A 25812-nucleotide genomic window follows, 5' to 3' on the forward strand; every position below is an offset into this window, starting at 1 on the left:
CTAAATGCTGTTTGTGATGTTAATATAGCATCTTTGGGCTTATACCAAGAGAGATAAGGATCATTAGCATGCATAAAACCACTAATGCCACTTTCACGATGGATATCTGGTGCAAAGATAATAAGACAGTAGCACTTTTTATTGCCCTCAAGACCTGGAAACAAAATAGATGCCCATCAACCGAAGAGGACTACAGTGCTTAGATGTCACCTAAACTAACCCCTCGACTTTACATTAAGGAAATGGAGACCCAGAAAGACTTTGATTTGCTCAATTCAAAAAGCTTATTAGTAGCAGAGTTGGGATTTGAACCTAGGTCTTCATTTAACCCTGTTTGCCTCAGTTTCCTTATCTACATAATGAACTGGAGAAGGAAATGGCAAACAACTTCAGGATCTTTGTCAAGAAAACCCCAAATGAGATTGATTACAAAGAGTCAGATATGACTGAAACAACTGAATAACCACAAGAAGGGATATTTACTTCCAGTAATCAGTGCTATTTCTATCAGCATGTGTAAGACAGCCATAAGTGAGATTCCTGCTGCCATAAAGGATCATTCAGGTTGTAGGCTGTTTGATTTCTCTACTAACACTTCCAGAGGTATAGATGACTCCAGAATCCTTTCTGGTCTCAGGTTTTAGATAGGAAGTTGAGGGAAGGGTAACTATCTATCTGGCTGGCTAATGGTTTAATCATATCTGGACCTCTTTATACATAGCCTTCCATTCTTCTTCTCTGTCTTATTTGGTCAGTGCATTTGTGGGCTGAAAACTTCCAGGTATCTAATGAGAAGTATTTTGGCAAGCAGTCTTGATCAGGAAGATTTTTTTGGCAAGCATAGAATGGAAGTACTGTGAGAAGCTACTAGGTAAATTGTGCTGTCTCTGCCAGGGAATTTCAGCCCTCCTGTTCAGGGGAATTGAAAAATTATTATAAGGCTAGGCTGTCAGCACGATGGCTCATTTATTTGATCATCCTGAGGGGATGTGAGCAGTCTACATACCAAGGACTTTAATGAACCCCTTTTTTTCTCCTGGGTCTGCCAGCATCATTTGTTATATCTGCTTCCCCCTCTCCCAAGCTCCTTCCACTCAGAAATACTACCCAGCAAGAAGAAATCTCTAGTTCCATTTGTCCAAGTTGCACACCAGAAGAGGTACCCATAGCCCTGCATACATAGAGAGCATGCCAATGGCCTCACGGACATAGAGCCACAGTGAAAGGAAGCAGCACCTGACCTACAGTGTTCTTAATTTGGCTTCTTTTTTTAAATGACTTGCACTATCCTAGCACGTACACAGTTTTCTGTTTGTTTGTTTTGTTCATTCCTCTGTTTCTGCACCTCCTTTGAGGGAACTTGGAAGGAGCTGTGAACAGGCAAAAGGAAACTTCACATAAGTTACCTGAGTTTTCTACATTGACTCCCCACAATGGGAAAAGTCAATTAGAAAATAAATCATCTGCAGTTCAACTAGATAGTAATAAACACCCATCTCTTACTTGGTTTTTATTCTCAAATGCATGTTACCTGATAGATCCTTCATTTTAAATATTCAAATGATGCTTAAAATTGATTTGGACAGCTATATATGTGTTTCAATATGCTGTCACATTCAGCACAATCCTCATTTTTCTAGTTACTACTGGAGACTCTACAGTTTAAGTGTTTAATCTTTTTTGTGCTATGGATCCCTTTGACAGTCTGATCAAACATATGTACATTTACAAAAACATAAATTTCCCAGAATAACAAAAAGATATTTAATGAATCACAAATGCTCCCTAAGGGGATCAAAAAAAAAAACCAGGATGAAATGGATTTGCAAGTAATTCTACCAAACATTTAAAGAACAATTAATTACAATTCTATATGAACTGAATGAAAAAATAGGTAAAGATGGAATCCTATCAATTCCATCTATGAATATGATTTCAATACTTAAACTAGGGAAAGCAAAAATAGAGAAGGAAAATTTGAGAGAAGCTGTAGGCTAGTGAATCAATGAAAAAATTTTAAATGAAATATCAGCAAGGAGATTAATTACAGTGATATATTACAAAGATTATATACTATGACTAGTTTAGACCAGAAATGAAGGGACTAGTTCAATATTACCCATATCAAAAACAAATATAAAAACATAAAACTGTATTGGTTGAAATAGAGCAAGGTTTTTTTTCAAAAAAAAAAGAAGACCCATTCCTCTTAAAAATACTAGAAAACAGGAATAAATTGAGCTTTTCTTCAAGTGATAAGTAGTATTTATCAAAAAACAAGAAAAAATATTATTTGTATTAAGAATACTTTTCCAATGAGATCAGGATTTAAGCAAAGTTATTGATTATCAATATTATTATCACTTTTTTTGCAGTTTATATGATGATTTACTTAGAAAGCCCTAGAAAATCAACTAAATTATTTGCAAAGTTACAATTTAAAATAAACCCACATAGATCATCAGCATTTCTATTTTTATCAGCAAAACCTAGTACGGGGGCAGCTAGGTGGCACAATGGATAGAGCATCTGCCCTGGAGTCAGGAGGACCCGAGTCCAAATCTGACCTCAGGCACTTAATAATTTACCTAGCTGTGTGACTTTGTGCAAGTCACTCAAAAAACCCCATTGCCTTAAATAAATTTTAAAAAAAATACTAAAAAAAAATCAGTAGAAAGAAATAAGAGAAAATCCATTTAAAATAACTGCAGATGGTATTAAAAACTTGGGAGTCAGCTTGCCAAGACCCACACAGGATCTATATGAACACAATCACAAAACATAAATAAAACATAAACATTTGGAAAAATATTAATTGCTTGTGGCTGGGTCAAACCAATATAATAAAAATACTACCTAAATTAATTTACTTATTCAGTGCCATACCAATTAAACTACTAAAGAATTTATTTTATAGAACTAGAAAATATAATGCCAAATTCATCTGGAGGGCTAAAAGTCAAGATTATCAAAGGAATTAATAAAAAAAAGAGAGAGAGTAAAGGAAGGCTAACAATACCAGGTCTCAAAATATACCACAAAGTGGTAATTATCAAAGAATTTGATACTAGATAAACAAAAGAATGGCCATATAATTAGCCATATAATATAAAGAATAAATGACCATAGTGACCTAATGTCTGATTAACCCAGAAGATCTCAGATATTATATCAAAAATTCACTAACTGGCAAGAATTGCTGAAAAAATTGAAAAGTAGTCTGACAGAAAGTAGGTATAGACCAATTTATCATACCCTATACTAGCATAAAGTCAAAATGAATACATGATTTCGACATAAGTAAATTTGGGTAGCATAGGAAAAAAAACCTTACAAATCTATGGATAAGGAAAGAGTTAATGACCAAGCAAAAGATAGAGAATATCACCGAAGGTAAAATGGATAATTTTGATTACATTAAATTTAAAAAGGGGGGGTTATACAAACAAAAGTAATACAGCCAAAATAAAATGAAAGCAGGAAACTGGAGGGAAATTTTTACAACAAATTTCTCTGATAAAGATTTAATTTCTCGAATATATAAAAAATTTGAACCAAATTTATTTTAAAATACAGCCATATCTCAGATGGATAAATGGGGTTCATATAGGTAATTTTCAGAAGAATCAAACTATTTATAGTCATATTTTAAAATGCTCTAAATAAGAAATAGAAATGTGCAAACTAAAACATCTCTGATATAACACCTCATATCCATCAGATTGGCTAACATGACAGAAAAGGAAAATGAAAAAGACGAAGGGAATGTAGAAAAATAAGTACTTTTGGTGGTTCTGAAAACTGGTCCAAAACTGATTCTAGAGACCACTTTCTGGTCTATATCCCAGAGAGATCAAGAACCTGTATACACAAAAATATTTATAGCAGCTTTTTTTGTGCAAAGATAATTTAACTGGGAAAGACTTAGGTACTGTGATCAGTACAATGATCCAAGACACTTCCAAAAGACATGATGAAAAATGCTATCTACTTCCAGTGAGAGAACTGAGGGTCTCTGAATGTTATTGAAGCATATTCTTTATTTATTTTTCTTGATTTTTTTCTGCAATGTGACTAATGTGGAAATGTTTTATCTAACTTCATATATATGAGTAGCATTTATGTATATAAAATGTGTATCATATTTATCACTTCAATGGGTCAGGGAGAGCTAGAGAGAGGAGAGCATTTTGAACTGAAAATAAGAAAGGAAAACAAAAAAAATTCTGTTGAGGTAAGCCATTGTATCCTGAACAACATCAGATAAAGTAAAACTTTCCACAGATTTCTTGGCCCTAGAGTTGTGCCAGCAGGTTATTTTAGATATAGAAATGCCTAAACAAGCAAAGTTTAGTATTCTGAATCCATTCTTGTGCAAATTACTAACAGAATACAGATGGTTATTCCCTATTATGTTGGTTTTCTTGAGATTTAATTTAAACTAAGGTTTCTAAAACTCTAATTTCTATTCTTAGTATTGAGTGATCTTCCCTATAAACTTCCTTAGAAATCCAAGCATTATTAAGTCCCCAAGTTAATAATATTAAAAACAATACACAAAACCAAAACAAGCCTAAATCTTATAGCCTCATCAGGCTACTTGTACTCAGTAAGAGTGTCACCATTATGTGGAGGTAAAAAAATTACTTTTGAGCCCACTGGATAGATTTCAGATTTCCTGATCAGAGTTTGCCTTAGTTGTCTTATGGAAAGAAAAGTTGCAGGCTTAAAAGTCACAGGTGTGGACTCAAATACTGACTATCATTACTAGTTGTATATTATTGGACAAATTACTAACCTCAGTTTCCCCATCTATAAAATGAGAGGATTGGAGGACCTCTAATGACCCTGCCAGTTTTAAATCCATGATCCTATGATCACTTCACCTGCCCTTTCTTTGATTCATTTGAAGCTTGACAAAAATAATACACTGGCTTCTGAGGTTAGGTCTGGTAACTGACAGTGAGACAGAAAAACTGTATTCCTGAATCTGTCCAACTCCCTAAATAATACTTCATATGTAATGAAATTGACTTTAAAGCCATTGTATAGTGCTTTAGGGACAAATAGATCTAACAAGTCTCACTATAAAGAATCCATACCCAGCTCATCTCTTCTGTTATGGTGACTAATGATTGTGTCCTAACTGTTGAAAACCACACCTGAGGTCTATGAGTAAGCTTCTGGTATTTCAATGACTTTTCATCAGTTTTAACATCATTAATTTGACTTTAAATTTCATCCTTGATCCAGACAGTAAAACCACAAATTGAACAGAACTGACCTCATTTCACAATTAAGTTCATAATTTTTTCTCCCTAAAATTTCCCCTTTTCACAAATGTCAGCTTCTCACATTTGACCTGTACCAGTTCCCTTCTTTACTGTATTTTGAAATTCTGTTAAGAGGGGCAGTCATTTAGTCTTTCATCTCTTTCTCTTTCACAGTGAGATTTGTTGCCTTTCACTTTCTTCAAAGACTGTACAAAACCAGATTATTCCCTTCTCACAAAATCCAGAGCAAAAATGTCTCACAGGATAAAACTATTAATAGGATTCTGCATTGCCATAGTATTTTAGTAAGTTCATATCAGGGGGATGACTTTTATTACTTCTTTTATTTAACTAACTTCAAGTAAATGGTGGTCAAACTTGATTTTACAGAAGGCCCAAGAAAATGTGGCAGGCAACCATTTTGTTGGTTTGTCTTGGTTTAACTAATTTTGTTATTGTTTTAAGAGAAGGTTGAATGAGATAGGCGAAGAGGAAAAAGTATTTGGAAATGACATCAAAAACAAAAGACTTTAAGACAGTTTTTCAAAATTTACAACTTTAAAAATATTAAAAGGGAATTTTGATCCTAACTATGGATCTTCCTATTGCCACATGATTCTATGAGTAGAAATCCATGGGTACAGGACTTTAGTAATTGTCTCTTAATTTTTAGCTGCCCCAGAGACTCTCAGCAAGAAATGATACCTTATGCATGCGCACGCGCGTGCGCACACACACACACACACACACACACACACACACACACACATTCTGAAAGTAAAAACATTTACACCTTCTACAACCTCTTCCATAAGTTACCTGGAAAACTGACCTTGATTGAAGCATATGCTGCTGACTAGTGAAAAAGAACATAGCATCACAGATATAGAGGACAGCCTTAGATTCAGAAAGATCAAAAATCAAGTCTTTGTGACCATGGGCAAGGTATTTAATCTTTTTCTATATCAGGAATCGACTATCTCAGCCATTAGGTTACAGATAATTGATCTGCTGATTACTGATGATTTGCATTGATGTTAGAGGAGATACTACTGTATTTACAATGCCCTACAGATGATAGAATCAAAGGATGATAAATGTAGAAGGGACAAAATAAGATTATCTTTTTCTAACTCTCTTCTTTTAAAGATGAGGAAACTAAGGTGGTAAATTGACTACTCAGATCTTCTGATTCTAAGTCCAGTCCTTTTTCCATGCTGTTATACCATTCTAGACTAGACTAGTATCTGCTCTCATCAAATTTTTTTTCCATAAAGCTCTTGAGAACCATGATTAAAGATCTTTAGCAATTAAAACCTTCAACAACCACCATCATATGATATTAAATAAGAATTTCCCATTAATAAAAAATTTGATGCCATAACTTTTTAAAGATACATTGACCACAAATAAATTAAAGTGAAGATATACATTATCTAACATTTAATATTTAACTTAATTTTAATATTATTATATATTAGTACATGTACATTTTAATTAAATATGAATTAAATTTATATTAATCATATAAATAATGTTAAATTATATTTTATATGATCCCATATTTAGCAAAATCATATAATTAATTTTGTTTATTTTTTATTTTTATAATTTATTAAAAATAATATTATATATTAAATATATTGCCATGGAAATGGATATCTCCATGAAAATATAATAATTGTTATCTACGATTTGAAAAGCACTTTATATATGTGAGACCTCATTTAATCCTCACACTAAACCTGTGAAGATAAGTGTCATTATTACTCCCATTTAATAGACTTGCTCTGGATCATATAGCTAAATAAATGTCTGATGCCGGATTTGAACACAAGACTTCCTAAATCCAAATCTAATACTCTATCCTTGATCTATGATATAATACCTTATGATGATATAACTTGTCAGTGGATTCAAATGGGGCACAGAAGTAATTAGTAATTTAGTTTCACAGAAGTAATCTCATAAATGGGCAATCATTCAAACAATATTGCAGCAAAATTTAATCATTTTCCTTTAGGGTTGAAAAGTATGCAGATAATAATGTTGCTATAAAATTTGTTCAGTGGTTTTCTAGTTGTATCTAAAGCTTCTTGACCCCATTTGGGGTTTTCTTGGCAAAGGTACTAGAATGGTTTGCCATTTCCTTCTCCAACTCATTTTACAAATGACTAAAGTGAGGCAAACAGGGTAAAGTGACTTGAGAGGTCAGACATCTGGTAAATATCTGAGGCCAGATTTGACCTCAGAAGAGTCTTCCTGACTTCAGGCATCACTTTATCACCAGGTGCTATAAAACTAGATGTAACCTTATGCACAACGTGCCTGTACTCATTGTAAATATTCATTCTTTCCCAAGACAGTGTTCTACCTTTTTTATTTTTTCCTGTGACCATATTAAGTGGTTCTTAGGCATTAAATAACTAGACATAGTATTTGTCTTTACATAATAAACTAAAGATCTTGTGCAGCTCTCAGAATATTTCATAGAAAATACAAACCAAATTCAAATACTGAAATTTCTCTGTCCTAGAGTATACTTAGGCACCTCAGACCCATTTATTAGCTATTTTAATAGCTCAGGTTACAGGACAAGAACAATGTACTGATCAAACAACTAAGCCGTGCCCTTCTACACTCCCATATATGGCAGCTTAAATCTATGCAAGTTTAGAATGCATGTCAAAAGTTGCAGCTATACCGCCTGGTGTTAGTGAGCTAATGAACTGTAAGCCCTTAACCTTTCATATACTTTATTTGGTATTTCATGAGCTAAGACTGCCCTGTATGAACTTGTACTTTTCATTGTTTGGTGCTTGTTAAAGTTAGTGGCTTCCAAATTACATGTTAGTGTAGGAGGCTAAGTAGCTACAAAGCCAAGATTTTTATTTAAATATTTTCAAGTTAAGTTCTGGAATCAAGGGGTATTTTTTTTTAATTTAACCTTTGGACCCTTGCTAACACCATGTCCTCTAATGATTTTGTAGCCACTAATTTTGTGTAGCTAATCGAGTTAGCATTTCATTCCCACTGTACGGGTACATGCCATGCAAAGGCAAAAGGATTCCACTGAGAGCTAAAACTTTCCTTTGAGTTTTCTTCCTTCAGATTCACTAGAGCTGAGAAGTGCTTTATTTCATAGGATCCTAATTGTCTCTTCAGAATAAATTTAGTATAAGGAATATATGGAAGTGACTCTGTGCCATTCAGAATATCAGTGACCATGGAAAGAAAATACTCTCCAAGTATTTTGCATCTTACACAGTGTTCATATGTGTCGGATTAGTTTGGTTTGAGTTTGATTCTAATAAGCTGATCCTGTGTAGGTTTCATACCCAACAGTTAACTGTACTATAGTCTATATAGTCTATATAGTCTCCAACAGCATCTAATTTTAACCATCATTCTCACATTTGTGAGAACCTGTGCCATTATTGATCCTGAAGAGGACTTAGTAAGAGAGTGTGCATAGATGAGAAAAACTCTAATACCACTGTTTTCAACTTAAAGAGAGTGCCCTTCAGTCAATGGCATTACACTTTTATCAAAGGACAGTGTGCTTTTCTCCATACACCAGAAGTATGCTGAAATATTTTAAAACTAGAAAAGAAAAAGAAGTAAGGAAGGATGGAAACAATAAATGAAGGGAGGAAGGGAGGGAGCAGGAAAGGAAGGAAGGAGGGAGGAGGGTAGGAAGGGAGAAAGGGAGGAAGGAATGAAAGAAAGAAGATACATGTCAGTTTAATTTGCATTATTAATATTTCTCCATCAACATATCAATAGATCAAGTCTGGGTTCATAGTATTTGCTGTATAAATACACTGAAAATTTAACAATCAGCACTTTTTTTCAAAAGAACAAAATAGTATTTTTATTATAGTATGTAAGTACACTTTCTGATTCTTTCTCCTTTTTAAAAAAAGTTTATATAGTATTTTATTTTTACCCAGTTCAAAATAAAAATAATCTTTAACATTCATTTTTAAAACTTTTAAGTTCCAAATTCTTGTCCTTCCTCCCTCCCCACCCCACCTCCATTAAGAAAGCAAGCAATTTGATATAAATTATACATATGAAATCATACAAAACATTTCCATAATAGTCATGCTGTAAAATAAAATATAGACTCTCTTGAAAATAAAGAGAGTAAAAAGTATACTCCAATATATATTCAGACATCATCATTTTTTCCTCTGGGGATGGAACATATTTTTCATCATTCTGAATTTCTTTGAATCATTGTATTGCTGAGAAAAGTCACTCACAGCTGATCAACTTGCAATACTGTTGTTATTTTTTTACTCAGTACATTTCACTTTGCTTCCATTCCTATAAGCCTTTCCTGATTTTTCTGAGAGCATTCTGCACAATAGTATTCCAGCATAATCACATACCAAAATTTGTTCAGACATTCCTGAATTGATGGTCATCCCCCTCAATTTCCCATTTTTGCCACCAGATAAGAATTGCTATAAATATTTTTGTATATAGGTCATTTTCTTTATTGTTTTTCATCTCTTTTAAAACACAGTCCTAGTAGTGTATAGATGTTGTAGTTCTTTGGGGATAGTTTCAAATTGCTCTATAGAATGGTTGAATTAGTTCACAACTTCACCAGCAATGCATTCATGTCTTAGTTTCCCCACATCCCCTCCAACATTTGCTTTTCTATCCTATCAACCAATCTAATAGGTATGAGCTTTGGAATTTGTCTATAATAACTCCACATTTTGGAATCTCTTTTAGAAGGTGACTGGTAGATTCTTTCAATTTGTGTTGTACCCTCAGGTTCTAGAATATCAGGGGAGTTGCACTGATAATTTCTTGAATGTTGATATCTAGACTCTTTTTTTTTTAAATGACTTTCAGGTTATCCAGAATTTTAAAGTTAGCTCTACTGGATCTATTTTCCAGGTCAACTATTTTTCCAATGAGATAATTCACATTTTTTCCTATTTTTTCATTCTTTTGATTTTGTTTTATTCTATTTGCTCAACTCTATTTTTTAAGAAATTATTTCCTTCAGGGAGCTTTGGGACCTCCTTTTCCATTTTTGCCAATTTAAGGCTTCTTTCTCCTAATTGGCTTTTTGTACATCTTTTAACTTTTGACCTAGTCTGTTTTTAATTAGGTATGATTTTCTTCAGCAATTTTTATGTCTCCTTTACCAAGCCATTAATTTGTTTTACATGAATTCTCTTGCATCCCTCTCATTTCTCTTCCCAGTTTTTCCTCTTAACTTCTCCAACTTGATTTTCAAAATCCTTTTTGAGTTCTTCCACTGCTCAAGACCAATTCATATATTTTTCTTGGAGACTTTGGGTATAGAAGCTTTGACTTTATTAACTTCTGAGTATATGTTTTGATCTTCCTTGTCACCATAGTAACTTCTAGGGTCAGTTTTTTTTTCCCAATGCTGCTCATTTTTCCAGCCTATTAACTTAATTTTAAGTCTGTTAAAGTAGGGATCTACTTCCAGGGTAAAAGGAGCACAGTCCCAAGCTTCAGGGGTCTAGTGCATCTGTTTCTAGAGATACTTCGAGGGACCTGTAAGTCTTTAGTTCTTCCAAGGTTTTATGATCAAAGGAGAGGTGTTTCCTACTCTCCTGACCTGTGCTCTGGTCTGTTGGACAACAAGGATTCTTTTCTGTTCTGGAACCATGAGGAGGGTCCCTGCTTTCCTGTGGATACAAGCTCCCATATGTTTGTTCTCCTCTGAGTATGGGGAAGGCAGCAGAGTCCTACCACAGTGTAGCAGAGAGATCTTTGTAACCTCCATTTAACCAGCTGTTGGATCCCCTCACCATCTGTGGGTTGGGACCTCCAGAAGCAACCTGTCTCTGTTGCCTCAGTGCCTCCCAAGGTTGGCTTTAGGTTTTCCAGTAAAGCCTGCACTGAATTGTTCTCCACTCTCACCCAGGTGTGACAGATCTTGCAGCTACCTTCCAAGTCTCTGGCATCTGCAGGCTAAGGGATCTGGAAGCTGCACCTAATTCACTTGGCCCAGGGCCTGGGCTGGCATGGCCCAGGCTGCTCCTCTCACCCTCTAGTACTGCAGACTTTTCCTGTTGACCTTCCAGATGGGCTGGAAAATTGCTTCACTCCATCTTTGTGTGGGTTCTGCCACTTTGGAATTTGTTTAGAGTCATTATTTAAAGGTATTCGGCAGGGTTTATTGAGAGAGTTTGGATAAGTCCCGGCCTTTACTATTCATCATGGCTCTGCCTCAATAATTAACTCTTGAACCCTAAACTGATTCTAGCATCCTATATCTCTACCATTACCACCCCCTTTCCCCATGGCTATTTGAAATAATTTCATGTATGGTTAAGTGTATCATTCATAGATTAGTGAAAAATAAAGAATGTGAAAATTTCTACATATCCTGAAGTCAAAATCCCCCCCATCATCTAGAGAAAAAGCCAGCACATAGACAACTAATTTTGATTTAAAGGTAGTAGAGAACTGAGTTGTTTAATCAAGTATGCAGGTGCTTACCTCATCTTGGGGGTTACCCACAAATACTTGTTTTCCAAACCTCAGATCTCATCCCTGCAATATGAAATGGAAGAAAAAGATTTTAATATGTTCTCCTTGATCTGTGCCAAGAATAAACTGTTGCTCAAACTGTGGTAACTCATCTTTTTACCTGAATTTGTCACCTTGATGCCAGCAACCACAAACTATATTACCTCTAGTGTAGACAATGGCCTACTTACCAGAGCTTAATCTGCTGGCATGGCAGCCTCTCATTACCTGCCTCCAGTCAGCACACACTGCCTTGTGGTTGTTGTTTTGTGCCTCATCCTCAAAGAGGACCATGACACCCTGTTATACTGGATCCAACAAGAACCATTTCTTCTTTCAACAAGGAAGCCAGTACATCCTTTATTTTTCAAGTCAGGCAAGGTCAGTCCTAGGCAAGTGGTGATATATTTAAGTTTATTGCTCTCTGTCTCCCATTTCTGTACTCCTTTTAGCCTCTCCCCTCACTGCCTTCATACTTTACTTCCATTCTTCTCTTCTTTATCAAATCCCTGCCAATCAAAACAAGAATTTCAGGAAAGGGGAGCAGATATTATTCTTTATATCTTAGTATAAATAGGACCATATGTCACTTCTCTAAGATACTTATGTTTTAAATCACCTTTCTCCTTTCTTTGCAGACCTGGGAGAACTATGGGTTTGGAATATTCTACATACTGTCATATTTTATTGTTATGTTGATTGGATCTGCCAAATTGCTTTCTCCCCCTACTTTAATTGTTTTTTTTTTAATAAGAGATGTCTTGGGGCGGGTAGGTAGCACAGTGGATAAAGCACGGGCCCTGGAGTCAGGAGTACCTGGGTTCAAATCCAGTCTCAGACACTTAATAATTACCTAGCCATGTGGCCTTGGGCAAGCCACTTAATCCCATTTGCCTTGCAAAAACCATAAAAAAAAGAGATGTCTTGCTGGGTAACAGAAGAAGGAAAGATATATTTGCAAATGAAGATATATTAAAATATAATCCAAAGAAAATTTTTAAATAACACTAAAGTTGAGTCACTGTCAGATAAGGTTTTCAGCAGGGTTTGCTGATATAGGTATTATATAAGATAGTTTCTAATATTATTTCCATTTTAGAGATGAGGAAACTGAGGCTAGTCAAGTGACTTGTCTCCTATCATACCCCAAGTAAATGTCTGAGACCAGATTTATTCCCAAATTTTCCTATGAGTTCAATCCCCTAACCAAAATATCACACTGCCTTTGGATAAAGTGCTTGAATTGAAATTAGGAAGATCTATGTTTGAATTCTGCCTCAGATACATACTAATGTGTGACCCTGAAATGGTTTTGAAAATCAGATAAGATAATATGTAAAATATGTTGCAAATTTTGAAGTGCCATATAAATATCATTTTTGATGTATTGTGATCTGTCCAAGTCTACATGGCTAATAAGTGTCAAAGGCAAGATTTGAATCCAGGTTCAAATTCCCGACTATGAGTCTAAAACCCTATACACTGTACCACACTGCCTTTCAAGGTCCAAGCACATGTTGTCCTAAGGAAACTAAATGTTTTGAGGACAGCTGTAGACCTAGCCATTCTCTTGCCTAGAGCCAATGATTGGTCACTCCATTTCCATGGAAACAGAAGATTTTCTTTGTATTTTGCAACTCCTCTGGTACTCCTCTGATAAAGCCAGGTTTGGGTAATATCACTAAGCACAGCAGATCCTTATGAGCTGACCTTTAAGACAAAGAACTAGTATATCACTCAACAGTCCAGAGTTTGTTCCCACAGCTTGTGAAGTGCATAGAGTCGAGCACAATTATAATGAGTAACATTATTACAACACCTTACTATTATCCCCCCTTCCTTCTCTCTCTCTCTCTCTCTCTCTCTCTCTCTCTCTCTCTCTCTCTCTCTCTCTCTCTTCCCTCCATTCTCTTTCCCTTTCCTCCCTTTATTTCTTTCTCTCTCTCTCTGTCCCCCACCCCACCCCCTCTCTCTCCTCTTTTTTCTCCTTTTCTCTCTCTCTCTTCTAATTTCTTTCTCCACTTTTGGTCACCATATAGATTTGTGTAGCAATGTAGGAAGGGGTGGGGAGGGATCTGTTATCAAAAGCTTTTTATGTGCAGATTGCAATATTGCTCCCTAGCCACCCTGCCATCTGCAGGGAGGAGATGAGTGACTGCTAGAGCTCTGGGAAGGTCAGTTTACTGATTAGTTATCTTATGCTATTTGTTTCCCTTAGGCTGAAGTAAACTGGCCATGTTGGAAAGTATCCTTGTTCTGGAATCAATGCTATCCAGTGATAGCTCCCTTTGAATTTAGGGTCATGTCAGTAAGAGAATGAAGACATCAGATGTTAAAAAGGAGGCTCAAATTTAAACTTAAGAAAAACAAGTTAACTTTAAATTAGGTAGGGCGGAGTGAACAAATGGGACAGGTTTACTGTGAAAGGAATCCCTCAGTCTTTCCCTGATCTTTGCCAGATGAGAAAAACCTATCATGAAATTATTCCCTCTCTCCACCTCTTCTGCTGCCACCATTCAAATCATTAAGGTGTTGCACCAGAAAAACAAATAAAAAAAGATATCAATAGCTGCCCAAGTTTTGCCTTTCCCCAGTTAGCCCAGGAAGCAGTGATAATTGGGAAATAGAATGCTTTGTAAGAAGTTACAAGTGACAGTCATCATGTATTGAGTTCTGACAAACTCCCCTGGCCTATACCATTCCACAGCACAAAAATGAGGTCTAATATTTATCAAGATGAGTGGGTGTGATCAGTCCCTTCCCACCTCTTAATTCTATGCCTTTATTTTTTATTTGTATATTAATAATAGTCAAAATGATTTAGTCACTCAAAGTTGATCTTAAAACAATTTTGCTTTTATTGTATACAATGTTCTCTTGGTTTTACTCACCTCATTCTACATTAATTTCATGCAAGTCTTTCCATACCTTTCTAAGATAATTGAGTTTATGATTTCTTTTCAGCAAATATTAACAAGGCCTTTGTTTACTTTAATTCAACAACACATCAAGATAACATACTTGTAGTGTGACCAGTTTTGAAATTCGGTGATTACCAACCTTCTAGTATGGATTTATTTACAATCTCTCCTAGGAACCCAATTGTCTGTGCTATGTCATTCAAAGCACAAAATATGAAGTACCCATGGGCAAAGCAACTCACATGATAGCTTGATGTTTGTGGCTTTATCTTTCTGGGAACCTGCTTTTGGGGTCATCCTTTCTTCCTTAATTCAAGATTTTCCCCTTGGGACAATTAGCAGGGGTATAGTTGGAAATGTTTAGCAGCTGGTTTTCTGAAAAATGTAAGCAAAACACACTTTTAAGTTTAATCTGCATTAATATTTTCTCCATCCTTTCTTGAGTCTAGGCAATCAACAGAACCATAAATTAAACCTTGGTTTATAGAATTTGTAGCAATTCTCAAAGTGTAAATGCTCACACTGAAAATTAAACAATTATTCTCACAAGAGCCCATCTGAGCTGGTTCTTGTAGGCTCTTAGATTAGTCACTTCTATTTGGTTGAGAAGGAATCCAAATTTTGTGGTCTATGCTTCATAGTCTTTGGAAAAATATATTGGGTTCATATGGCTAAAGGGGGAGCCATCTCAGTCCATAGTACACTGGGCACTATGTATGTGGATACAAAAGAGAAAAATACATATATAAGTATATGTATATGTGCTGTTGAAACATATAACTGGCAAGCAAAAATATCTTATAGATATAGCTTGATGTAGTATAGAAAGAGCTAACTTTGGAGTCAGATCTGGGTTCCAGTGCTACCATTTCTATACTGACTATGTGATTGAACAAGTCATTTAACCCTTGCTTATTTAGGTTACTCTCTTAAGACTAAGTTTCAGAGCAGCTACTAATCTATACAGGTAGGAGAACTCACCAAGAGTTCCCTACACTACTAAAATCACATCAGATCCACAAAATTACCAAAACAAAACAAAAATGCTGTTATAAATAGTTATGTGTGCTTGAAATCCCTTATGTAAGCATATGTTCTTATATTCATATTAATCACACAAAGTAAGTCATTTGAACTATAATTGATGTATGTTTAGCATCTCAATTGATGTGATATTTACAGATGACTTGTGGTTCAGCCGTTTCAGTTGTGTCTGACTCTTTGTAACCCTATTTAGGGTTTTCTTGGCAAAAATACAGGATTCTTTCTCCAGGTCACTTTACAGATAAGGATACTGAGGAAAACAGGGTGAATTGACTTTCCCAGGGTCACACAGCTATTATTTATCTAAGGCTAAAATTTGAACTCAGAAAAATTAATTCTGACTCCAGTCCAAACACTCTAGTCACTGTACCACCTAGCTGCTCTCTGCAAATGACTCTCTACCCTTAATTTCTGAAGTCTAAGTTACCTACTAAAAAGACATATGACAAATTAGCATCATGGATTGTAAGGGATCTCAAAGGTCATCTAGTTTAACCCTCTCATTTTGCATTTGAGGAAACTGGGGCCCTTAGAGCTTGTGACTTGCCCAAATTGGCCAATTTATGGCACTAAAGGCAAGCAACAGAGGAAATTAATCATAGTGAAGAAAATCACCAAATTTGAAGTCAAAAGACTTGGGTCAAGTCCCAGATTTACATTTGTCAGCTGTATAACCTTGAATAAATCACCTAACCTCTATAAACTTTAATGTCCTCAACCACAAGATGGAGGGGGGGGGAGATGTTTGTTACCATCTATTCAGATGGTAAGTAAAGTATTTCGTAATTTATAAAACAATATTTAAATGTGAGCTATTTTATCATAGTATCATTTCAAAAATTATCTAAGAATAATTTAGTTTTTTGTTTTGTTTTGTTTTTGCTAGGCAATGGGGTTAAGTGGCATGCCCAAAGCCACACAGCTAGGTAATTATTAAGTGTTTGAGGTTGAATTTGAACTCAGGTCTATCCACTTCATCACCTAGCCACCCCCATAATTTAGTTTTAAAATAACTTGGTAAAATTAGATATTTATCTCTACCTTCATTCACTAAACTCAAATTGGTTTAATCTAAATATATTTCTTTAAAAATAAGAAATTGGGAGAAAGGGGTATTTTGTATTTGTCATAATTGTGAGGACGATGAAGAGGTGATGATATTAAAAACTGGATCAGCTGAAGGTAAAGAACTGCCATTCAAATTTTTGCAGTCCATATTTATCACTAATGAAGAAATAATAATATTAACATTTATATTGTATTCTGTATAAATTATATTAAGTTACCTAGTCAGAGGAAATGCACATCTGCTAGAAACCACTTTTTATCTTCTAAATTGAACCCCCAAAAATGTTAAAAAAAAAAATCAATCATATTGAAGCAATAGGGGAAGAAGTGCTTGTTAAAATTGTTAGTGAGATAATAAATCATGAAAAAAATTAGAACTGGCAAGTTAAGATCGAAAAACTGATCATACTCTTTGATTCTACACTGTCATTGTTTGCCCTTTAATCTGAAGATATCATTAAAAGGAAAAACTGACTTATCTATTTAAAAAAATTCATTGACTTTATTTGGAATAAAAACTAGAAGTTACCTCTATGTCCAAAAATGGCAGAATATAGCTAACTAAAGTAAGACAAATTAATTTAGTATCTATGAGTCAAGATGCCATAGTGCACAGAGAGGTAGCTTTGTATTTAGGAAGACATGGGTTCAAATCTTGCCTTGACATATACTAGCTGTTTGACTCTGGGAAAATCACTTATCCTTTGTCTTTTTTCAGTTTCCTCAACTGTAAAATGGAAATAATAATAGTACCTACTTCTCAGGGTTGTTATGAGGATCAAGTGAGATAATTCTTTGCCTAGGGTCTAGCATATAGTTAAATGCTAAAATATATATATATATATATATATATATAATTGCTATAATTATTACAATTATTTATCCTATGAAAGAGATAAAAAGTGAAACTGACAATTTAAGAATTGTAAATACCTTTAGATTTTATTTAAAACAAAGAAAGTAGCACTTCATGGGTATAATCTGTATTTTTTTGAAATTTGACATTTAATAAAGGGGACACAGGACAATGCATGGGGGTTTTTGTTTCATTTTATTTTTTTGATAAATTGTTAAAATGTTTTGTTTTTCTGTTTTGTCAAAAATTTAAATAATCCATACATGGAAGTTATGCTTGGAATATTTTAAACTATATTTAGTTATTATTTTTATTAGTCATTTCTATGAATATTATTTTTTGATTATGATTCTTTTAAATATATACCTTCTAGTAGTCCAGTATCATGGTCTCTACCAAAGAGTCTTTGTGCAGGTTTCTAGTCAAAAGTATTTTTTTTTTAGGTTTTTGCAAGGCAAATGGGGTTAAGTGGCTTGCCCAAGGTCACACAGCTAAGTAATTAATAAGTGTCTGAGACCGGATTTGAACCCAGGTACTCCTGACTCCAAGGCCGGTACTTTATCCATTACGCCACCTAGCCGCCCCTAGTCAAAAGTGTTCTTGATCCAAATGGAGAAATTTTCACACCATGGTACGAGTCATGGCCATTGACATGACTCTTTTCATGTACCATTTCTTTTCAACTGCTATACCAATATACTCAGGAACTTTCGTGACCAATTGTTCTTTGTTTACTTCAGAGATCTGAAACTGGATAATGTATTGTTGGACCACGAGGGTCATTGTAAATTGGCCGACTTTGGAATGTGCAAGGAAGGGATCTGTGATGGCATCACCACTGCAACATTCTGTGGCACACCTGACTACATTGCACCAGAGGTAAGCCAGTCTCATGGGTTACAGTTTCAAGAAGTCAAATTCAAGGAAAACTACAATTCTATTGTTAGAAGTCACAGGCCTCGGACTAATATGGGTTGAAGGCACTGTGGGCCATTGAGGGCTGAACCAATGATACTCTATAAGGCAAGTTCATTGATTCAAACTAGGAATAAAAGATCATTGTACAAGCTACAAGATGTGATGTTAAGTGATGTTTTCAGGCATTGTGTTAGTTGCTTGGGTTACAAATACAAAAACTGAAATAATTCCTACTCCCAAGAAGTTTGCACTCTTTTTTATTTAAAATTTTTGTCTCCAGTTACAAATTCTCTCCCTCTCTCTAACCTCTCCTCAACTCATCTGGGAGGCAAGAAATATAATAATAACTCTTATTAAAGTCATGTAAAACATTTCCTTATTAGTCATGAAAAAAGAAAAGAATAAAAGGAGGAAGGAAGGGATGGAGGGAGGAAGGATGGAAGGGAGGGAGGGAGGGAAAAATCAAGAAAGAAATAATGCTTCAATCTGTACTCAGAGTTTATCAGTTCTCTCTTTGGAGGTAGATAGCAATTTTTATCATGGGTCATTTGGAATTATCATAGATCATTGAATTGATCATAGTAGCCAAGTCTTTCACAGTTTTGATCATCATTAAAACATTGTTGTGATTTTATACAATGTTCTCCCAGTTCTGCTCACTTTAATTTGCATCAATTCATATGTCTTCCCAGGTTTTTCTAAAATCATCCACCTTGTCATTTTTTACAGCAGAATAACCACAATTTGTTCTCCCATTCCCCAAGTAATGGGAGGAATTTACATTCTAATAGGGAAAGACAACAAAGATATACATATATTCATGAATATACATATATACATATATACATATATATGGATAGGAACTGAAGCTATGATTTCACTGTTATAGGGAACTCCATGGTGAGGAAATTCCCTCTACCAATAAAAGTCAATAGCTTACCTGTAACTTACTGTCTTAAAGAGTTATCTTGAGCAAAGGCACCAAATTTCCAAGAGATCTGAAAAATAACCAAGTGCAGTAGAGATCTCTTTCAATTCTTAACACAACTGGCCTAGAACACTAAAACTATTGTGGGTTATGGTGAGATCTAGGGTGTGTCCATCCAAGTATATGCCTGAGGTCAAGTGAGGTGTAAATAATATAATTTAAGGAGACTAAGGAATTGAGAGGTTAGGGAGTTTGAGGAATCGTCCATATACATGTTGAAGTTCTCTCATATAAAGATGGGAGAGTTTGATTGCACAGTGGATAAAACACTAGAACTAGAGTCAAGAAGACTTGAGTTCAAATCCAGCCTCAGACACTTACTAGCTATGTGACCCTGGGTAAGTCACTTAATCCTCTGTCTCAGTTTCCTTTTCTGTAAAATAAGCTGGAGAAGGAAATATCAAGCCACTCCAGTATCTATAGCCAAGAAAACTCTAAGAGTTGGTTATGACTAAACAATAATTACAAAAGTATTAAGGCAGGACAGGAGTTGAAGAATAACCTAGGGGTTGTTAAATAAGAGCAAAACCATTATCTGAAATGAGTAGGAAATTCGGGGTATAGCTAGTGAGTATCTAAGCCAATACTTGTATACTTCCAGATTTTCCCTTTATGGTCATGACTTTGTAGCCTTTCCTCCTTTGAAGCTCATTCAATTAAAATTTCTCACCCAATTCGGATCATGGTAGTTATTATATAACAGCCCCTAAGTAGGCTTCCCTCCCAAGGATCCACTGTCATTATTTGGAAGCTAAGACTCTATGAGGGTATGATGACTTCAATAGCCTTCCCCTCCCATTGAACGAAGAAGCCCCAAGGAAGTTTAAGTCCCCTAAGACACCCTGTCAAAGTATGGCCAGCAGTAATAGCTAAAAACCTCTTTCCTGCTGTCATGATCTCTGAATACTAGTAGTTTTTCTTTTTGAACTCTCCCTCTCTTTCCCCAGCTCTCATCCCTAGCTTCAATTAGCACATGTTCTCAAGTCCATGCTCCTTGCTCCTTCCCACCAATGCTTATTCCTCTGCTCAAGCAAGATAAGAACCCTATAAAAATCCCCACCAGAATTGTCTAGTTTGGGAGTAGAGGACCTGATTACACTCAGAGTTCCAGTGAAACCAGCCTGTTTCCATTATCATTCCTGACTGCCTCTTATATTGTAATTATGTTCCCTGAATAAAAATATCTTTTATGTTATCTTTTATGTTCTGTGTTTCCCTATCCTGGACTATTGGTAGTCCAAACCTTTAAAAAAATAGTTGAGACAAAGGTCGAGTAGCCAGAAAGAATGTGAGAGAAAGGTCTGGTCCTTCAAGGTAAGCTTGTTCACTATATAATGATGAGACAGAAGGCCACTGGGTAGTGACTCAGTATGAATCATCACCTGTCTGCTCTTTGTAATGAGATTTTTGAAAAGTCTTTTGTGCTTATATCTGGTGGCCTTTATGTTATTTAGCTAGCTTGAACCTATAAATATTTTATTAGGATTGCTATGAGCAGTTTCTTCTGAGACACCCACAGGGAAATATTTAAAATGGAAACATATAAGAGTGGAAACATTTAAGAAACTAATTTTAATGTGAGGTTTATTAATTGATTCTAAGTCTAACTTAATTCTAAGTCAGATAATCAGGAGGACTGGGATCCATTTTCAGTGTTCCACTAGCTGGATAAGTTACCTTCAGTAGTCTCAGGACCTCAGTTTTCTTCTTTACAAATAGAGAGAGGTGGATTGGATGGTTGGGTAGATGAATGGATGGATGAATGAATGAATAAATGAAAAAAGCAATTGTGTCATACTGTGGTAGGCACCAATGATGCAAATAGGAAAAATAAGATAGTCCTTCATACCACAAAACTGTATTCTAATGAGGGAGACAGTACATATAGGAGTACTTTCTAGGGTCTGGGAAGTCATGAGGATGTAAATATATCCATAGGGTAATCAATTGCCATGAACCAGATAAAAAAGGGGATACAGGGGAGAGATTTGAATGCATCAGGAAGGTAGATGTTAAGATACCCAGGATGACTATATATGGTGAGTTTTTATTCACTTGCTGTGTAGGACATCTCAGCCTCAGGGTTAAATGCTAAGTGAGTCAATTGGGAGACTTAGAGAGGTGATGATGATCATCTCTGGAGACCTGGGGAAGATGCCACTTCCAATGGGGGGGGGGGGGGGAATGCAGTGAATTGATGATCTCTTCAATATTTAAGATTTTATTCATTAATTAAAAATTAAAAACCCATCTTAATCACATCATTTCATTTTGGTTCACAGATTCTCCAGGAAATGCTCTATGGTCCTGCTGTGGATTGGTGGGCAATGGGAGTGCTGCTATATGAGATGCTGTGTGGCCATGCTCCTTTTGAAGCTGAAAATGAAGATGATCTTTTTGAAGCCATATTGAATGATGAAGTTGTTTACCCAACATGGCTTCATGAGGATGCCACAGGAATCTTAAAAGCTGTAAGTTTGGTATTTGACTAGCTTAATCAATCCTTCACATATAGTTTTCCTCCATTTCTCAATAGTAAATTGAGAATTTTTTTTGGAAGATGCATATTTGGCCTAAAGGAATTGAAAGATCACCAAAGGATTATAGATAAAAGTTATTTTTCTTTCTCTAAAATATCTTTTCCTTGGCCAAACAAAGTAGCAGCGTTTGGCTCAGGTTTGCTTACATGTTTCCAATGACTCAAAGTGTTTCTGCTGCCTGTGCCTTTTGTTTCTTTTTGTTCTTTGTGTGGAGGTGTCTTGGTTCTGAACAGGTCAATATTTTCTTACTATCGCACTCTTTCTACTGGATTTGTAGGGCTGCAGATTAGTTTCTTACTTTGACTTGTTTTCTGGATGTATTTAAGATACCATACTATATGCCTAAGAATTGTAAGTTAACATTAAAGGGATGGTATTGTCCCACATTTATCAAGAACACACTCCTAAACCTTTTCTCTCTTATGGAGCCCTTTAGCAACTTCACAATACTGTTTTTAATTGTATAAAATAAAATATATCACAAAGGAAATCAGTTATAGTAAAATACAGTTAGCAAAACATTTTTAAATTAATAAAGCTCATTAAATTAATGAAATCCAACTATATGCTGAAATGATTTATAATGAAACAACTATAAGGACATCTGTGTTTAAAGATCTCTTCATTATTTGCATCAAGAGAAGCCTAGAATAGAGGAGTTCATCAGTGTCATGGAAGATAATTATTTGTAGAGTGGAAATGGAAGGTAAATTAGTTCTAATTTTAGATAATTTACCTCAAATTTAACTCAAAGCTATGATACTATAGGTTTATTTTTAAGGAAATCTTAGTACTCTCATCCATGAAACCCTACTGGGATGCTTCAGATTATTAATCCATCAGCAAGGTACCATTAGCATTTATTAAGCAGATTTACCAGGATGTTTATCAAGAAAAGTTGGTACAGGGGCAGCTGGGTGGTACAGTGGATAGAGCATCAGTCCTGGAGTCAGGAGTACCTGAGTTCAAATCTGACCTCAGATACTTAATAATTGCCCAGCTGTGTGACCTTGGGCAAGTCACTTAACCTCATTGCCATAGATAGATAGATAGATAGATAGAATTTTAAGTTGATACAAAAACATTTCTCCCAAGACAAGGGTACACTTTCCTCTTGTATGTACAGGTCTTTCTCAAGAATAGATTCAAAGTTCAATGAAAGTGAGGCATAATTAAAAAAATAAGTATGGCCAAAGGGGTATCTCTCCTACCCCTCTGGCCTGAAAGTCTTATTCTCCCTTTGTGGAATCCCCATTAAGTTTCCTGTGGTTATGTTCTTCTAGATGGATCATCTGCTGCTGAGAGAAGCCACTCTACTTCTCCTGGCTCTCTCTCTTCCCTTCCTCTTTTATGGGAATAGAAATATGCTAACTGAAGCCCTGTTGCTATAGTTAGCACATTTCTATTCCCATAAAAGAGGAAGGACTCATTACCAAGATCAGCTATTGCTGGGGTGGGACACTCTTTTGCAGTATCTCTGGACCTTGAAGTTTCCATAATGTCACTGCCTGGGCACTTTTATCTCAAAGTTGCTGCCCTGTCAATCACTTGCTGATTCCTCTGGTTGATGCTACTTCTAATATACTCAGTTTTTTCATTGGGATCTCCAAGGGGACTTTGGGATCTCCCATGGAACGTCTGGATCTCCTGCATTCCTAATATTGCTCTCAGTACCCATCAACTGTAGAATATTTATGGGCCTATTATCAGGAAAGAATAATCACAAAGAGTCAGAAGTGGCCCTGTGCTTGAAGCTACCCTTGGCCCCCATGGAGTGCCAGTAGGTGTGGGATGTGGGGGGAACTGAACCTGTTCTTGCCCTCACCTGATTTTCAGTTATCTCAAAGTCATCCTGTCTCTTGTAGCCATAAAGAAAAGAGTGGGGGGGAAAAGTGATTCTATCATGTATATACCCATTCTGTTCTGCTTCATCAGTTCTGAGTCCTCAGTCTCCTTTTCTCTGTTCATCTCCTCCACAGCCTCCTATCCAACACGTCATACTCATACCACATTGCATACTCTAAAGGAACTTCTTCCCTTGGGTCCTACTCTTCTGAATAGTGACTGCTTCTATCAGATCACTAATTCACAATTACTACCTAACTTAAAAGTTCTCCCTTTTCAACATCAGTATTCTCTCCATTATATGGTTGTACTCTGATTACCAAAACTGCAGGAGACATAAAGGACAATGAAGGGAAACATAGTAAATTTAAATCCCCATGATGGCTTGCATGCAATAGATTTGTTGCCACATTTTGATGCATTATTTGATTTCATCTTGCCTCATAAACTGACATACTAAGATCTGAAATGTTATCCAAAAGTTACCATGGTCCACCCAGAACTCTCCTCAGATTAAATATCTCTCATGTTTTCAACCATACCTTATACGGCATAATATGGGATCAGAGCCAAGTGATAAGAGAGCTAAATTTGAGGAAAACGTATTTGTGCAACATCCTTGGTCTGGGCACTTTTGAAGCAGGTGGGGCTCTGCTAAGTGAGTCATTCTGAAAATTAATCATAAAACCTACGAAGTTTCTTGTTGTCCCTTAGAGAAATTTACTGATGCAGCTTGTGTGTAGTTAACCTTGGTCACCAAATCTGAGATAAAATATTGTGATGATGCTGTTAGCTCTGGAACAAACAGAACTCTTGATTATCTCTTTCTGAGTAAAATGACCCAGAATCTGGCTTTTTGTAATTACTAGGGCACCATGACCTCCTTTCCCTATCTCTCTGCAATATTATTATTCATAATAATAGTAATTGCAGTGTTACTCATTCACAGTGCCATTTTTAAACATTAAAAACACATAGTCCAAGTGAATGAATGTAACAAATTTAATGAAAAATTATTATACTGGAATTTAACTTTATAGATTAGAATGCTAATTTATTCAGTCAACAAATATTTATTAAATTACCATATGTGTGTTCCTGTTTAGGTTCTATAAGGAACACAAAAGTATTAAGTATATTACCTGCCCTCCAAAAAGAGTATAATTAGCTATTTCCTTATCACACATGGATCTTTAGGGCTAGAAAAGACTTCTAAGAGATTATCCAGTATAAAAGTGTCAAATTTTAGGGTCCTTGGTCTGCAAAACTCTAGAGTAGCACCAAAACCATAATAAAATATAATCGAGAAATGTTTAACAAAATAAAAAAAAAAACATAGATAATGTTAATGTTTGGTTTTCTAAGTCAATATGTGAATCCCAGTAATCTGTTTCTATTTCATTTTGATAACATTGATCTAGTCTATGTGAGTTAGGTTTAAGAGAATGTTTAAAAAAAATTGACATTAAGTTAATCAAACTATTGAATTAAGGATGCACAGTGTATGCATTCTCTACATCATCGACATTCCTGCTTCTCCTGTGCCTTTGCCCTTGTTTAAGGAGATGAAGACATACATAAAGCTATCTAAATTCCAGATCACCTGACTGGTTCCAGATGATCCACAAATGGATAATGAAGAGAGACATGATGAATTTAAATACCCAAGTCTCCATGCATCTGGATAGGATAGCATCCAGATTACCTACATTTTTTTTTCAGTGAAATTTTTAGATAGGACTTCTCATATGTCAGCTAATTCCAGCATCTCATAATTATTAAATTGAGACAGTTCTTCTAGATATCTTATTTGTAAGTCATAGAGTCT

The 25812-nt window shown here is 35.4% G+C and overlaps 1 protein-coding gene across 1 annotated transcript in view; it reads left to right on the forward strand.

Annotated features, from left to right (window-relative positions):
• The window catches only part of PRKCH (protein kinase C eta), a 277240-nt gene that overhangs the window by 221127 nt on the left and 30301 nt on the right, over positions 1-25812 (forward strand). Inside the window, exons 11-12 of the mRNA XM_074235954.1 lie at positions 18434-18572; positions 21882-22070. Of these exons, the coding sequence (XP_074092055.1) occupies positions 18434-18572; positions 21882-22070 (328 nt within the window). The remainder of the gene's footprint in view (positions 1-18433; positions 18573-21881; positions 22071-25812) is intronic.

This window comes from Macrotis lagotis, chromosome 4, assembly GCF_037893015.1.
Source record: "Macrotis lagotis isolate mMagLag1 chromosome 4, bilby.v1.9.chrom.fasta, whole genome shotgun sequence".
Classification (NCBI taxonomy): domain Eukaryota; kingdom Metazoa; phylum Chordata; class Mammalia; order Peramelemorphia; family Peramelidae; genus Macrotis; species Macrotis lagotis.